Source organism: Giraffa tippelskirchi, chromosome 7, assembly GCF_054371585.1.
Source record: "Giraffa tippelskirchi isolate mGirTip1 chromosome 7, T2T-mGirTip1v1.2.pri, whole genome shotgun sequence".
In the NCBI taxonomy this organism is placed as follows: Eukaryota; Metazoa; Chordata; class Mammalia; order Artiodactyla; family Giraffidae; genus Giraffa; species Giraffa tippelskirchi.
In genome coordinates, this window is record NC_137281.1 from 120,850,422 (window position 1) to 120,868,697 (window position 18,276).

The window sequence follows — 18,276 nt, forward strand, 5'->3', positions numbered from 1 at the left end:
ATAAAGAACATCCTACAGGAAATCAGTCCATTCCTACTCAACGAATTTTATTGCTTAATGTTCCTTTATAAATATCTTCATTTCCTTCAGATACCAAAGAGTTTTCTAAAAAGTTAAAAAACAAACAAAAACCTGTTATTTATCTATCAAACCTTTCAGAAGAAAACTGGTTGATCTTGTGTGAGCAGATAAAAAAGTCATCACGGGAGCCACTAAATGACCCCAGCATCTCTAGGATGCTCAACAGCAACAAGGGATTCATGAATCCCCCAGGAGAATGACAGTGTTTTTGTAACCTTGTTTACCAAAACATATCCTTTAATTATTAAGGGGTAGTTTAAAAAAAAAAAAAAAAGAGCAACTCTCCAAATGATTCAAATATTAATTTAATAAAAAAAAAAAAAAGTAAGTGTAGTAGATCCTGGGATGTTCCATCCAGATCCCCCTTCAATGAAGGAGTCACTGGTGTAGCTGCTGGGAGTGTAGAACCCTTAGGGATTTGCCTCAGTTGCAGAGAGTCACATCAGTTGCAGAACATGCCCTTTTCCCAGGCCACCCACATCCAATAATTAATGAACAGACATATAGAGTCCTGGCCACCCATTTCAGCCCAACTCAGGACAGCTCTGATGGGCCATTCTAGCTCCAGAGCTTCCGAGGGAGTTGGCAGACAGTTGTTGGCACTGCATTGATTCCTGACTTCTTCTGCCCAACCCTCTTCTTTTCCCTCTCTTCCACAGTTGTTGACGCCAAGGACACTCCTTAATATTTTGCATTCTAAATTCCATCTCCAAATGCATCTCCCAGGGAATTCAACCCACAATAATAGGCAAAAGTGAGAAAGGGGAGGAAAATGGAGCCTGCATTGTTGTTGTTGTTCAGTTGCTAAATCATGTCCAACTCTTTGTGACCCATGAACTGCAGCATGCCAGGCTTTCCTGTCCTTCACTATCTCCCGGAGTCTCATCAAACTCACGTCCATTGGGTCAGCGATGCCATCCAACTATCTCATCCTCTGTAACAGGCACACACGCCTATAATCAACATAAATTTTCACTATCGTGCATTACATATAGAAAGTTTAAATAGGAAGTATATGAGAGCAGCATAAAACCATTTCACACACAAACTATGCTTCTTTCTGATATGAAACAATGTAAAAAAATTTTAAACGTGAGTCATCTTTGCCTGGATTTTGACAACAATATTAATATAATACATGGTTTTATTAATCAGGCCATTCAAACACAGATGTAAATTATGGCCAAGCAATCTTCAAAACTGCTGCCTGCCAGGCTCCTCTGTCCACGGAATTCTCCAGGCAAGAATACTGGAGTGAGTAGCTGTTGCCTTCTCCAGGGGATCTTCTCAACCCAGGGATCAAACCCAAGTCTCTCACATTGCAGGTAGATCCTTTACAATCTAAGCCACCAGTGAAGCCCAATGAAGCAACCTTCAGAAGGGGCTTCCCTGGTAGCTCAGCTGGTAAAGAATCCGCCTGCAATGCAGGAGACCTTGGTTTGATTCCTGGGTCAGAAAGATCCGCAGGAGAAGGGATAGGCTACCCACTCCAGTATTCTTGGGCTTCCCTGGTGGCTCAACTGGTAAAGAATCTGCCTGAAATGCAGGAGATCTGGGTTCAATCCCTGGTTTGGGAAGATCCCCGGAGAAGAGAAAGGCTACCCACTTCAGTATTCTGGCCTGGAGAATTCCATGGACTGTATAGTTCATGGGCTCAAAAAGAGTTGGACGTGACTGAGTGACTTTCACTCACTCACTCAACATTCAAAAGATTGGGAATATACTTTGAGCTCCAGAAATTCCCATTCAAGGTAGGGTACTGCTCTACAATAGGACTTAAGGTAAGAAATTCTAAACTGGTTTACTATACTTTATTCTCAGCTTGCCAGAGACTGAAGAAGAACCATCATCTACTCTCTAAAGCTGATTCACCTTGCCAATTACCACACAGATTCCTAATCTGAAATAATGTGTGAGCTGTGGTCCTTTTTAGATAGAAATTTTAAATTCATCCCTCACACTGCATTTCATGATAATACAGCATATGTATAATTCCTTAGCAGCTTTGCCAAATGTGATTTCTCTGAGTGCAGTACATGTACACGTATAGGATTCACAAGGTCCTGTCAAGTCCCCCAGACCCTAGTAATACTAAAAAAGCAGATGCCATCATCTGTTGTTCAGTAAAAGGGACTAGATTTCCTCCCTGGATTGGGAGGGTTTGGATTTTCTGTTTCTCCTTGCCTTGCCTCTCTATTCCCTGTCTAAGGTACTTAAATGCTATCACCACCACCACTATCATATGTTCATGGACCATATCTGCACCCCATGCTTGTAATGCTGACATTAAATGTCTGGGAAAGAAAAGGGTGTCAACAGAGCAGGGGAAAAAAAGGCTAGGAAAGAGGTTTTGAACTTATGCCATTTCACTCAGCATATCATTCTATGTTCCTCATATTCTGTCATTCTTCTGATAAATCCTTCTTATAACCATCTCACTGGAAGACTGGCAAATACAAAGATGAACATAAAATAAGGTCACTGAGTCAGTTCAAATGTCATCTTTCAAAGTTGTCACCTATGAGATTTTATCATTTATTCCAACAATGCTGCCATTACACAAAATATTTTTAAATTCTTTTAGAAGAAGCTCCTTCACAAACAAGAATGCCATTTTCATTATTTTATGTCACACTGGTGTACTGACCAGTTATCCAGATTGACTACTAATTTTATGTAGTAAATTCGGCTTTTGGTTAATAACAATAATGACAGCAATGACAATTATTAATTATATTAGCTACCATTTATCAATCACTTATTAATGTACTGGGTCGTACAAGGCACTTTGCATACATTATCTCATTTTATTAACTTGATCATAATTTCTACTAATTTATTCATATTTCAAAAATAAAAATTACCTAAAAAGGATGAAGATTTGGTTTCATGTTAAGACGTTTAGACAAACGTATCACCAAATTTCAAGGTGGCTGTAAAGAAGCTCTGAAGGCATTCTGAACAATATATACAGCTTTCTCAAGTGAAGTCTGTCACCTTATTTTACGTTCATCTATATATTTGTCAATTTCCAATGAAATGGTTTTAAGAAGTAGATTATGAGGAATGTGGAATGATATGTTGAATACTCACCTGGGTATATAAGTTCTGATACACTACTTTAAAAATGTGTGTGTGTATACATGATATATAGTAATAACACACACAAAGCGTGTATACTTTCTATACTGTCTTGGAAGTAAGCAAGCTCTCTTAAAGTATAAGGACAGGCTGTACACTATCAGCACTTTGAAAGCTATAAATAGAAACAACAACCCATGCAGAATTTAGCTTTCAGAAACCCTTCAACATTTAAAGACATTTAAACATGCCCATGTTCTCAATTTTAATAAGAAAGGAGCTTACTCTTTTAGTCCGGTCTCTGTACTATTCCCAGATATATCTGAACCAAGAGAAATGCCAGCAGGAGACTGTCGTCCAGTGAAGCCAGATGAAGAAAAAGACAGTCCATATGGTTCAAAATTGAGACCTAGAATTTTAAAACAAAAACAGAGGTTCATATTTAAAACAAAGCAAAAATTATGGGAAAAGAAGCAAAAATTATCAAAGGCATCATTTAATACTGAAATAAAATAACTGAATACTAGAATTCAGTGACAATTTTTAAACTGGAAAGGGTCTGGGAAATAATCTAATCAAATATTTATAGTAATAATAATAAAAAAGCAGCTATTATTTACTGAATCTCTGCTACAGTTTTCAGACAATTAATTTATCAAAGACAAACAGTCTTTCATTTTTTTACCTCCTTCAAAGCTAAAAACAATTCAACCAGGAAAGACAACTGATAAACCAGGTCTACTGAAAGTTGCTCTTCTCATGCAAAAATGTTTAATGAACTATGAATGAAGAGCTGACCGTGTTTTTGTTTCACAAAATGTTTTTAGGCACATTCCTGTACTAACTGGACTGATGGAACCCTCAATGTAAAATCTCCCTTACTGACGAAGAACAAGGTTTACCCAGGTTCAGATTCCTTTGAGTCTATATACCCAAATGATTCATCCAGAGCCATAAAATTCATATTTTGATTGTGGTAAAGCAGATATCGATATCCACTCTCCTCTTCTTTATAAGTTACAGAACCCTCCATTCTTAACTAGGTAAATAGCCACCCAGAAAAGAGATGACATTGCCAAACTCTTCTACCATGTGACTGAATTCTGACCAATGAAATTATATGCACATTTTGTGCACAACTTCTGGAAGGAATGGAGAAGGCAATGGCACCCCACTCCAGTACTCTTGCCTGGAAAATCCCATGGATGGAGGAGCCTGGTAGGCTATAGTCCATGGGGTCGCTAAGAGTCGGACATGACTGAGCGACTTTACTTGCACTTTTCCCTTTCATGCACTGGAGAAGGAAATGGCAACCCACTCCAGTATTCTTGCCTGGAGAATCCCAGGGACGGCGGAGCCTGGTGGGCTGCCGTCTATGGAGTCACACAGAGTCGGACACGACTGAAGTGACTTAGTAGTATCTGGAAGGAATCCTCCTGGAAGAAAAAAACTTCCTCTCTTCCTTCCTCTTTTATGTTCATAAAGCCATCATCAATACTAGGCTGCCTACTTCCAGATTTCTTTAATGGGAAAAAGCAATACCCTCTGCCTTGCATGAGGCCTCGTTTTCTAATATGCTATTTAACCAAACTTAATCCTAAGTGGCATATTATCTCTTTGGATTGCCTATTTACAATACAAAGTGAAGTTGCTCAGTCGTGTCTGACTCTTTGCGACCCATACATAGTCTGTAGACTGCCAAGCTCCTCCATCCATGGGATTTTCCAGGCAACAATACCAGAGTGGTTTGCCATTAAAGACCTTCTTAAATAATAGTAAGTATCTCAGAAAATAAAATGTAAACTTCTGCAATTATTATCCTCTTTTTACAAATGAGGAAACTGTGGTCAAGAGCCTACCATGAAGACACCCAAGAGTACAAAGACAAGAAATGAAAGAGGCAGATTCAACATCAGATACTCTGGTTCCAGAGCTGTACCCTCAATCATATGACACACTGTCTCCTTCAAAGAAAGGTAACACCACCTAATCCAAAGTGTACTAAAAAAATCAGCCTGTTTGTTAGCTAAATGAAAGATATAGAAGAGAACTACTTTTCAGTAGAAAAAAATAATGGGCTCATTAATAATAATCAAGAGAACCAGTTCTTGATGTAGGTTGGGTGTTAACTAGATTGTGAAATAGAACTTCATTTCTTTTGTCTGTAAAGTGAAGATCAGCAGTTTCCAAGATAAACAAGAATAAGCTGACCTCACAGAATCTACAAATCTTTTTATACCCACAACCAGGCTTTCAGAGACACAGATACAAAAGGTAAAGGAGTAAGACTCAAAAATCTGTATCATTTTTTCAAAACTCTCTTTGTGGGTAAAGGAGTAAGACTCAAAAATCTGTATCATTTTTTCAAAACTCTCTTTGTGATTCTGATTCTTAATCATGTTTGGAAACCATTTGTCTAAGTCTTTCCAAGGTCCTTTTCAGCTAGAATATCCTCTCACTTTAAGCTTTCAAATCATCCGGTTTAACCTTCTATCCTGTATTGGCTTCTTTTAAATAGTATCTGTGACAGTCAGCCATCCAGCCTCTGCACTGACACTTCAGCAATAGTAGAGCTCAAGAAATGTTTCAAGAGTTTAAGACAAAGAGCACATTAAGATAAAAAGCTTAAGCAAAGACCAGAAAGAATTCAAAATTAGAGGTAAAAAGTTGAAAATCAAGGGGAAAAAAAGATTAGATGTGAAAGAGGACAATATCTGGAGAATAGTCAGATAAAATTCTGATTGTGATATAAAAGAATTAAAGATTGTCATCTAAGAAAGGCTGAGAAAGGCTTAACATTGAGAATAACATTCAAACCACATTATTTTCATTAAGCGAAAATTTCCCAAGATTCTTACAGAGATAAATGACTAGAGAGACAAAAATTGGAGAGGGTTAACTAGATGAATCGGAGAAGGCGATGGCAACCTACTCCAGTACTTTTGCCTGGAGAGTCCCATGGACGGAGGAGCCTGGTGGGCTGCAGTCCATGGGGTCGCTAAGAGTCAGACACAACTGAGCGACTTCACTTTCACTTTTCACTTTCATGCATTGGAGAAGGAAATGGCAATCCACTCCAGTGTTCTTGCCTGGAGAATCCCAGGGACGGCGAAGCCTGGTAGGCTGCCATCTATGGGGTCACACAGAGTCGGACACGACTGAAGGGACTTAGCAGCAGCAGCAGCAACTAGATGAATATGTGCAAACTGGGGAGCAGGAAGAGAATATGCTATACGGAGAGTCAGGAGAAGACAGAAGATGGCTGAATTGAAATTTAACGAATATGTAGAAGTTAACCAGATGAAGGGAGAAAGCCATGGCACCCCACTCCAGTACTCTTGCCTGGAAAATCCCATGGACGGAGGAGCCCGGTAGGCTGCAGTCCATGGGGTCGCTAAGAGTTGGACATGACTGAGCTACATCACTTTCACTTTTCACTTTCATGCATTGGAGAAGGAAATGGCAACCCACTCCAGTGTTCTTGCCTGGAGAACCCCAGGGACGGGGGAGCCTGGTGGGCTGCCGTCTATGGGGCCGCACAGAGTCAGACACGACTGAAGGGACTTAGCAGCAGCAGCAGCAACAACCAGATGAAGAAGGAGGACAAAGGGGAATTCATACAGAAGAGAAAGCATGAGCTAGAAGCAGAGAGAGTCCTTGGGAGTTGGGAGCTACCAAGAGTCATCCAGGTGAGAAATAAAAATATAAACTATCCTGGGCATAAGTAATTCAATATTAAACTTGTTTGTATCCTTCACAACTTTAGAGGCCTTGACTATATGCACATTCCTTCTTTATCTTATCTTGTACTGCAGTTCTTTTATACCTTGATCATTCGGCTATACTTCTGACTACCCCCAGCTGTTATTAATTTTATTTTTTGAGAGACCAACAGTCTCAACTTGATGTGGTTTTCAAAAATCCTTAATTTTGTAGATAGGAGTTGCTGCTGCTGCTGTTCAATTACTAAGTGGTGTCCAACTCTTTGTGACCCCACGGACTGCAGCATGCCAGGCTTCCTTGTCTTCCACCATCTCCTGGAGTTTGGTCAAACTCATTGAGTTGGTGATGCTCTCTAACCAGCCCCCTTCTCCTTTTATCTTCAATCTTTTCCAGCATCGGAGTCTTTTCCAATGACTCAGCTTTTCACATCAGATGGTCAAAGTATTGGAGCTTCAGCATCAGTCTTTCCAATGAATATTCAGGGTAGAATTCCTTTAGGACTGACTGGTTTGATCTCCTTGCTGTCCAGGGGACTCTCAAGAGTCTTCTCCAGCACCACAATTCAAAACCATCAATTCTTCAGTGCTCAGGCTTAAGGTCCAACTCTCACATCTGTACAGGACTACTGGAAAAACCATAGCTTTGACTACATGGACCTTTGTTGGCAAAGTGATATCTCTGCTTTTTAATATGCTGTCTAGGTTTATCATAGCTTTCCTTCCAAGGAGCAAGTGTCCTTTAATTTCATGGCTGCAGTCACTTTCCACAGTGATTTTGGAGTCCAAGAAAATAAAATCACTGCTTCCACTTTTTTCCCTGTCTATTGCCATGAAGTGATAGGACTGGATGCCATTATCTTATTTTTGTTTTAGCAGAATAATCTACACTGATTCCTCAATGCTTCTCTTGGGTACAAACTGGCAGTAAGTTTGTTCCCCACTATCCCACCTATTTTTGCCAATTCTTAGTATCTTACAATATTTTCCTGAAATTTGTTGTTAACACGCTTGGCATTTTTCTACCCAAGAGAGTGAAGTACTGTATCGTTCATAAAAGTGACATTTAACTATAAATTATTTACAAAAATTTCAAACAAGATCAGCATCAGAACCAATTGACACTTGAAGGATTCCAGAATTAACAACTTTTTAGGCTGAAAATACCTATTTTTCACCAACTTTTTACTTCCTGTCATTGCCATCAAATCATAAGATACATGATTTTATAACTTACCCCTCAAGTACTTACTAAAGCACTTACTATGTCCTGTCTTGTAACTGATTTCCTTTCCATGATAGAACAGACAGTCTAGGCTCACGAAATTTCAATTTTACCTTAGAGAACTTTTAAGAAATAGATTTGGAAGGAGAGGGGAAGAGCCTAGTTTGACAGTTTAACCCCATTTATAACGATGAATCTATGATTAAAAATGTACTTGGCAAATTAATACACTAGCTTGGGAAGTTTCAGGGCTATTATATTTGTCTCAGCCACCTAACTTATTTTAAGAAAGAAGTCAGGGAGTGCCAGAAATTAGGCTCCTTGTCCTACCTCCCCTTCCCTATTCTAGCCTTGAATTGCAGTAATAAGAGCAACTGATGGGGAATTCCTGGTGGTCCAGTGGCTAGCGCTGCATGCTTCTGCTGCAGGGACCACAAATTCAATCCCTGATTGGGGAACTAAGATCCCATATGCCACAAGACACAGCCAAAAAGAAAAAGAGCAACTTATAATCCCCAAACATTTGAAAATATAGAAATATGGCTACTGGACCATGTCTCCCACTCCGGAACTCTGCATTTTTCACTCTGTGCCTTAGATGTCATAACACATGCACTAGAGTCAGAAGTTGGGTAATTATAATTTAAAACTTTTATTTCCCCCTCTATATATTCTATCAATATATGAGGGTTAAATAAGAAAACTGATTACCCTTTGAAGGAAAATTGAACTTTCTATGCCATTAGGTATCACTGTACTAAATAATGTACTAACCTATAAAGAGAGCTGAGCACCAAAGAATTGATGCTTTTGAACTGTGGTGTTGGAGAAGACTCTTGAGAGTCCCTTGAACTGCAAGGAGATCCAACAAGTCCATCCTAAAGGAGATCAGTCCTAGGTGTTCATTGAAAGGACTGATGTTGAAGCTGAAACTCCAATACTTTGGCCACCTGATGTGAAGAGCTGACTCATTTGAAAAGACCCTGATGCTGGGAAAGACTGAGGGCAGGAGGAGAAGGGGACGACAGAGGATGAGATGGTTGGATGGCATCACCGACTCAATGGACATGGGTTTGGGTGGACTCCAGGCGTTGGTGATGGACAGGGAGGCCTGACATGCTGCAGTTCATGGGGTTGCAAAGAGTCGGACATGAATGAGCAACTGAACTGAAACCTTAAAAGAGAAAATACTTCTACTTCTGCAAAAAAATACCATCAAGCGTATTATATAAATGTCTATACTTTTTGGTTTCATTGTAGGATAATCCATTTACTTGAACTCATATGCCTAGCACAGAGCCTGGATTAACAAGTACTCAACAAAATCATTAAAGAATGAATAGAACAAAAAAAGGACCTTTCAGCATTAAACTTTTTAGTATTAACATTCTGAATTCCTATATATATAATAGTCAATGGTCTCCCTTTATTTATATCCCATCCACCATCAAATATTTCTATAATCTCCTCTTGACTAAAATCATGAGAGAAGTCTTTCCCTGACACCCTACATTTTTAAAATATAAAGTTATTATTTCCTTTCTTAGCCATTACTAAACTCAGATTAGAAACACAAGATTGTTCATAATGAAAATGAAACTCACTAGTCCATAGTAACCAGCATTTTTTTCTGAAGCTTTTCTGCAGATATGCTCACAGGAACATCTGTCAGCCCTTTAGAACAGTGACCAACATGATAATTCTACCTTCAAGTTCTTTTAAAATTATAGGATGATCTGAGGCACTTATGTACATGAAACCTATGACTTCGGGAATCCCTCCTTTTTTTTTCTGTTTACCCCAAATAAGGCCACGGTGAACAAGTCACAAGCAGATTTAAAGAGGGATAATAAATCTTCTCAGTTATACACTTACATGGCTATGATATCAATTGCATGAAAAAGTGATGTCCCTACAATGTAACTTATGATAAACTCATGAAAAATTACCTTTTTCCTGAGAAAGCTTTTCCTCCTGCCGTTGGTGGTGAGGTTTGTAAGGTGCTGCCCCCTGTGTTAGTTCTTCAGCCACAAAACCATCCAGAAAAGATAAGGAAGCATCTACCTAAGTAAAGCAAAAATTAGGAATTAAAACACTTACCCTAAACAGTAGACTGCACATTCATATAAGTAATTTTAGCCCACATTTCCTAAAAATAATTTTTAAGTGAAAAACAGAACTTCAATTCTAAAATTGCTACTCAACTCTCTAGCTTTTTGAAACAAATCAAATCCCTCAGCTCTAAGAATCTAACAATATAAGTCATTTGCACTTATTATTAATTCACTGCACTGCACTGCAGTGAGCATCCAATATGTTAAGGAATCATGTTGGATGCTATGATTCAGAAAAGGGAAGACACAAGACCTGCCCTCATGAGACTTGTAACTTACTAGAGCAGAAGATATGAGCTATACTGTCTTCATTAGTTTCCTCCTGCTGGCGGCTAAAAACAAGGTGATGGCAAAGGATAGTTCCTTCTGGAGGCTCCAGGAGAGAACAGGTTCCTTGTCTCTTTCTAGAGGCATTCCTCGGCTTGTGGCTATATCACTCCAATCTCTGCTTCTATTGTTACTTTGCCTTCTCCTCTCTGACCTCTTGCCTCACTTTTATAAGGACACTTCATGATTATATCATGCCTACTCAGATAATCCATGTTAATCTCCCCATTACAAAATTCTTAATCAAACCTACAAAGTACCTTTTACTACATAAAGTAATATATGCACAGGCTCTGGGCTTCTCAGGTGGCACTAGTGGTAAAGAACCCATCTGAGAATGAAGATGCAAGAGACATGGGTTTGATCCCTGGGTCAGGAAGATGCCCTGGAGGAGGGCATGGCAACCCACTCCAGAATTCTTGCCTGGAGAATTCCATGGACAGAGGAGCCTGGTGGGCTACAGTCCATGGGCTTGCAGAGTCGGACACAACTGAAGCGACTTATTGCGCGTGCACACACACACACACACACACACGCACACACGCACACACGCACAGGCTCCAGGGATTAAGATGTGACTATCTTGGGGAGAGCTGTTATCCAGCCTCCCACACTGATTTCACTATCCTATTCCTTTCTACCTAGAAATGTTTGTTCACACATCTGTGGAAAATTCACTTAATTTCAACAAAGTACACGAATAGAAAGGTTAAATGAAAAGAAATAAAGAGATGAAAAAAGAGTAAGAGGAAAAGGAGAAAAGAGAAAATTAAGTGAGAAAGGAAAACAAGATACACAAGAGGATACAGCAGTAATGACCTCAGAAACCACAGATTTGCTTCTCCTGATTTAGCTAAGTGTATACAACCAGCTCAGATAAGTTAGAAGAGCAGCTAGTTCTCAAACATTTAATTGGCATCTCACATTCTGAATTTGGAAAAGTTTCGTTTTGATAAGATTCTTAAATAGATGAAGCTATGTCGTCATCATTATCTTTCACTGGCAGAAAGGGAAGTAGAGTTACTAACTAGTTTAATAGCATATGTATTCATACAGTCTCAGGAATGTTAAACCAAGGCCTCTGCCCATGAGGAGCTAATGAAAAAAATTAATGAACAAAGGTTCAAAATGAATACAAGCCATGAATGTGCTCAGTCACTTTGGTCATGCCCAACTCTTTGTGACCCTATCGACTATAGCCAGGTTCCTCTGTCCATGGGATTCTTCAGGCAAGAATACTGGAATGACATTTCCTCCTCCAGGGGATCTTCCCACCAGAGATCAAACCTGCATCTCCATCTGAATTGTAATTAGTGGGAATGCCCATCCTCTCCTCTAGAATATGACATCTAACATAAAAATATGGAAAATCTGACTTCCTCCTCAAAGTTTTCAGATTTACACCAATCTGAGGGAGAACTCGAAGTGAAAAGTAACTCGGTGCTTTGCCTAAAAGGTGCAGGTGCTGAAAGCAGGTGGGAGAAGGAAAGGTGAGGGATCAGGTTCCAAAGTAGTAAAGATTTAGATAGTAGATGCATAAGATAAAACGGAGAAATTTTCTTCTTATATTCTCAAAGAGAGTGATAATAAAATGATACATTAGAGAAGTTCGAAGGAGATAAAGTTTTTAATTTCTCAAATTATTATATTTTAAAAGAGATTGTCACAGAATATAAACCCCTTCCACAGCAGTTCTCCAGAACAGACTGGTCTTCCTTACTATTTAGGATCACTACTGAACAGAGGAGAAGGGGGCAACAGAGGATGAGATGGTTGGATGGCATCACTGACTCAATAGACATGAGTTTGAGCAAATTCAGGGAGATAATGAAGGACAAGGAAGCCTGGCGTGCTGCAGTTCATGGGGTCGCAGAGTCAGACACAACTTAGCGACTGAACAACTGAATAGAAGCTCTCAAATGCTCTCTCACACTAACATGAGAAAAGTGCCAACCTTCATCTTAAGTGCTACAGAAATTACATTTTGGTACATTATAGATATATCTCAAATGCAAGAATTACTCTTTTTAAATGCAACCATTAAAAAGACAGAATGCAGATGTCTTACCACCATGTCTTCACAACTCTTATCAATTGGAAGTAAGCTCTTCATCAATTTTACATTCTCATGCAAGTGTTTTAATTCAAATGCATGCTGTCTCAAGCAAGTATCCAAAGATGTGGTAAATTCCTGGATTAATCTCTCAACTATATTAGAAGAGTGTGCTTGGGGTGTCAACTTGGTCACAGCAGCTATTATCCAGGCTTTTGTTTCTGAAGAAACAGAGTCATTCATAAGTAACTTGTAGAGCTTGGTTATAACTTCCTCTGGTGTTTCCTTATTTAAGAGATAGGAATACTCCCCTAACACCTGTAAGTAAAACAAAGAAATGAATATATGCAAACATCAAGTTAGATAGCAATTATACTCAGAAATCTAAACAAAGTGTCTGCAGAGTAAATTTAATCTATACTAAGCATATTCTCACGGTAAAAAAATTATTAAAAATAAAATTGCATATCTTAGGTCAAAATTACACTATGAATTGGGGAGGAAGAAATGGAAACCCACTCCAATATTCTTGCCTGGAAAATTCCATGGCAGAGGAGCCTGGCGAGCTACAGTCCATAGGGTCACAAAGAGTCAGACACGACTGAGCAGCTAAACACCACCACCATGAACTGGAAGTGAATACAAAAAAGACTTTCACATCTTTAACAATATATAAAGCATCATATCTTTACAAGTTAGCTTTCTTCTGAACTTCCAGGTTTGGATGTTGGTTTTTACAAGAACTTCCACATTCTGTTACTATTTTCCAATAACCATTTAAACAAGTGGTTACTACACACTAGGGTGCCTAAGAGCCCTGAAATGTTTCACAAAAATACAGCTTTCTGACTCTACTCCCAGATAATCCGATTTAGTATGTCTGTGGTGGGGATCTACAATACACATTCTGAACAAATACCATCTGACTCTGATACACATGATCCACACAAGAGACTTTGAGGAACACTGATCTATGTTACACATTCTCTTTTCTACATCTAACTTATTCAGGTCTCAACACCATCACCAAAAGAATTTAATCAACATCTATAGAACACACCACCCAACAATAAGCAGAATACTTTTTGAGCACCCATAGAACATTTAACAAGACAGACTATACCTTAGGCCATAAAATAAACCTCAAGAGACTTAAAAGAACTGAAATCCTAAGAGTATTTTCTCTGACAACAAACTAAAAATCAGTAACAGGAAGGACAACAGGAAATTTTCAAGACACTTAAAGACAAAACAACACCCTATCTTTCCATTAAATAGAAGAGGAAAGAATACTCCCAAACAGTCTATGAAGCCAGTATGACCTTGATACTAAAACCAAATAAGAGTATGAAAAAAACAAAATTAAAAAAAGGAAAGAAAAGAACCTTACAGACCACGATTCCTCCTAAACAGAGATGCAAAAATTCTTAACATGATCTCAAGAAATCTACAAAAAAAACCCCTCTAGATTAGTAAGTGAATTTAGCAAGACTGTAGAATATAAGATCAAAATATAGAAATAAACCACTAATCTATGAAAAAGGAGGCAAGAGTATAGGATAGAGAAAGGAAAAGTCTCTTCAATAAAGTGGTGCTGGGAAAACTAGACTGCTACATGTAAAACAATAAGATTACAACATTTCCTCACATCATATACAAAAATAAACTCAAAATGGATTAATGATCTAACTGTAAGACATGAATCATACAACTCCTAGAAAAGAACATTCTTTAACATAAATTGTAACAATATTTTCTTGGATCTGTCTACTAAGGCAAAAATAAACAAATGGGACCTAATTAAACTTAAAAGCTTTTGCACACTAAAGGAAACCATCAACAAAATGAAAAGACAACCTACAGAATGGGAGAAAATATTTGCAAACAATGCAACCAACAAGGACTTAATTTCCAAAATATACAAACAATCCATACAACTCAGTATCAACAAAACAACTCAGTGAAAAAATGAGCAGAAGACCTGAATAGACATTTTTCCAAAGAAGACATAAAGCTGGCTAATAGGCACAAGAAAAGATGCTCAACATCACTAGTTATTAGAGAAAGGCAAACCAAAAACCTCAGCAAGATATTACCTCACACCTGTGAGAATGACTATTCTCAAAAAGTCTACAAATACAAATGCTGGAGAGAATGTGGAGACAAGGGAACCCTCCTATATGACTGGTGGAATTTAAATTGGTAAAGCCACTACAGAAAACAGTATGGATGTTTCTTTAAAAAATACAAAAGAGCTGCCATATAATCTAGCAACTTAACTCCTGGGCATATATATCCAGAGGAAACCATAATTCAAAAAGATACAGGCATCCCAACGTTCAATGCAGCACTATTTACAATAGCCAAGATATGGAAGCCACCTAAATGTCCATCGACATACTGAATGGATAAAGAAGATATGGTATATATACACAATGGAATACTACTCAGCCATAAAAAGAATGAAATAATGCTATTTGAAGCAACATGGATGGAACTAGAGATTATCATACTAAGTGAAGCAAGTGAGAAAGAAAAAAACAAATACCATATGATATCACCTATACGTGGAATCTAAAATGTGACACAAACCAATTTATCTAAGAAACAGACTCACAGATAGAGAAAACAAACTTATGGTTATCAAAGGGGGAAAGGGATAGGGGAGATATAAATTAGAAATTTGGGATTAGAAGATACAAACTACTATATATAAAATAGATAAATAACAATGTCCTACTGTATAGCATCAGGAACTATATTCAAAATCCTATAATAAATCATAATGGAAAAGAATATGTATGTATACGTATAACTGAATGACTTTGCTGTATGCTAGAAATTAACACACACTGTAAATCAACTATATTCAATAAAATAAAATAAAAAAAATAATAAAAAAACAAACCAGTGGTTACCAGTGGAATGAGGGAAGTGAGGAGGAGCAAGTTAGGTATAAGGGATTAAGAGATACAAACTACTATGTATAAAATAGATAAGCAACAAGGATGTACTGAATAGTACAGGAAATTAGACCCTTAATTTTATAATGACCTTAACGGAGTATAATTTGCAAACAAAAAATCAACATGCTGTACACCTGAAGCTAATATAATATTAATACTGTAAATCAACTATACTTCAATTAAAAAAAAAGAATTTGAAGTTTCTCCTAAATTTGTATCACTTTCCCATCACCATAACCCTAACCCTAACCTGAACTATCTTAAACCAGGGACCATCTGTATCTAAGTATAAATCTAACAAAACAGGTACAGGATTAGTATGCTGTAGAAAAAGAAACACTCTAAATATATGAACATATACAAATGGCTACCAAATACAGCAATCAATTTAGGCAAAGATTATCAATGCTAAAATCATTGATGAAAGACAGCTGAAGAACAGATGTTCACACAGTCTCATAGAATCACCTCACAGATTAGTTCTAAATTAGTAAGAAGAAATGGCACCTTTATAATGGAGAGAATATGAAGGTCACCATCTTAACCAAAGAAATTAACAATCACCAATAATTGGAGGAACTGATATTATATGCATCCTGATATGATGTAGTGGGAAGTACATATTGACAATGTTGTATTCTTGCTAAAAATGTTTACCTGAACCAGACATGGTCCAATTCAGAATGCTGGACTTTCTACAAGTCAACAGTATTCATCCAAAAAAACAACAATGTCATGAAAACAAAAAAAAACTGAGGATCACTGTAAAATAAAGAGGCTAAAAGAAAAACTAAATGCAATTTGTGAACCTTGACTGGATATGGGGTAAGGAGGAATGGAAAAATAGTCACAAGAGACATTTTTTGGACAACTGGATTAATATGAATATGGACTGTATACTGGGTGACATTAATGAATTAACGTCAGGTTTTTCAGTTGCAATAATGGTTTTATGGTTATCTAGAATGTGACTCTTGGGAGATTCATATTGAATTCTTTTCTGGGGGAAGTGTTATGATGTCTGCAACTCAATTTAAACTGGTTCAACAAAACAAACTGCATATACGTAGACCCAGCTATATATATACAGATGTAGATAAAGTAAGGCAAAGGTGGTTAAAAACATTCACTGGGAATCTAGATGAACAGTACAGGGGTATTTATTATGCTACTTTTTCACCTTTCTAATAGATGAGAAAAGAATTCTTAAATAAAAGTCTGGGCAAAATTTAATTTAACATGCTAACATTTGACAAAACCATAAAACATTAAAGTGTGAACATACTATGACCCAGAGATGCACTTCTCCAAATCTCCCCCTAGAGAAATGCTCACTCACATGCACAGCAAAGAATATACGAAGGTGACAGGATGTATATGATTATGTAGGTTTATACTCTACAAAACTGTAACCTCACTTTGCAAAGAGATGATCTCCCTTGCAGGCTTTGATGAAGCAAGCCGCCATGTTGGGAGGCCCACATGGCAAGAAACTGAGGACAACTCTTGGAGCCAAGGGCAGCCAACAGTCAACAGTCTGAACATCAAACCTTCAGCCTTAGGGCTACAAGAAACTGATTTCTGCCAACAACCACAGGTGAGCCTGGAAGCAGATCCTTTACTAATCAAGTTTCAGATGAAACAGCACTCCCAAGGGACACCTAGATTGCAACCCTAAAAAGCCTTAAGCAGAAAACCCAGCTAAGCCATACCTGAACCCCTAATCCATAGAAACTGTGAGATAACAAATTATGTTGTTTTAAGTTTGTGGTAACATGATTATGCAACAACAGAAAGCTAGCATATCACATCTTCATGAGTATTCACATATTCACATATAGATTCACAACAAATGCATTGTACACAGACAGGCATCTAAATAAATACCCATATTTAAAAGACTACTCAAGTGAGATGGCAGAGAGAATGAATACACAAGTAAGTAGGTAAGTGATAGAAGGTAGCCACTGGGAAAGAAAATCGACACCTGAAGGTGTTAACAGATCTGAAATAAATGATTTCTGAAGAAATACATTATTAGTATTTGTCTTTATAAAAAATAATACTATAAACATTTATGAGTCAATGTACTTTGCTTACCCAACTCATAACTTGAAGAAATCTCTGTGGATAGAACACACTTTCCACATCTAGTAAAGTAAGATAAGACTGAACTGCATAAAGTCTTAATTGTTGATTTTCTGTTTCATCATCAAAACCTACAAAGGAATTATATCCCATTTTAATTTACATTAAATTCTCCAAGGACTCTGTAATAAAAACATTTATTTTTAAAATCTTTGCAGAATGCAATTGTTTACTAACCTTCTGCTAGCAGTCTCAGAAAGTTATTGGGAATATCAGGATGCATCACATCTCCTCCCACTGAAAATACAGCATTCATTGTCTGAATAAACCACGCATTATCAGGAGCATATGTGTCCACAGTGTTAAGAACAAGTACACTTCCAAATGCCACTTATTAAAATTACCCTTTCTGAATCAATCTTTAAAAAAATAACCCTCAATTCATCCCAGTTTGACATTTATAATTTTAACTTTGCCAATAAATTTTCCTATACTCTAGCTTTGTGTAAAATAGGTGCTCAGTAAAGCTTATTTAGTAAACTTAGTAAACCAGCTCATGTTGCTTTATCTAGCACCATATCTTGGACATAACAGGCACTCAATTAAATGTGAAATAACTGAA

General features: G+C 37.6%; 1 protein-coding gene across 8 annotated transcripts in view; it reads right to left on the bottom strand.

Moving 5' to 3' along the window:
- The window catches only part of AP4E1 (adaptor related protein complex 4 subunit epsilon 1), a 68,094-nt gene that overhangs the window by 15,138 nt on the left and 34,680 nt on the right, over positions 1–18,276 (bottom strand). For 6 of the 8 annotated variants that reach the window (XM_081508246.1, XM_081508238.1, XM_081508245.1 and 3 more), the window contains 5 exons: positions 17,892–18,004; positions 17,667–17,785; positions 12,616–12,918; positions 10,056–10,170; positions 3,448–3,571 (listed from right to left, as the gene is read on the bottom strand). In XM_081508246.1, the coding sequence (XP_081364372.1) occupies positions 3,448–3,571; positions 10,056–10,170; positions 12,616–12,918; positions 17,667–17,785; positions 17,892–18,004 (774 nt within the window). Of the gene's footprint in view, positions 1–3,447; positions 3,572–10,055; positions 10,171–12,615; positions 12,919–17,666; positions 17,786–17,891; positions 18,016–18,276 lie in introns of all 8 variants that reach the window. The other 2 variants (XM_081508239.1, XM_081508243.1) reach the window with 2 other exon arrangements.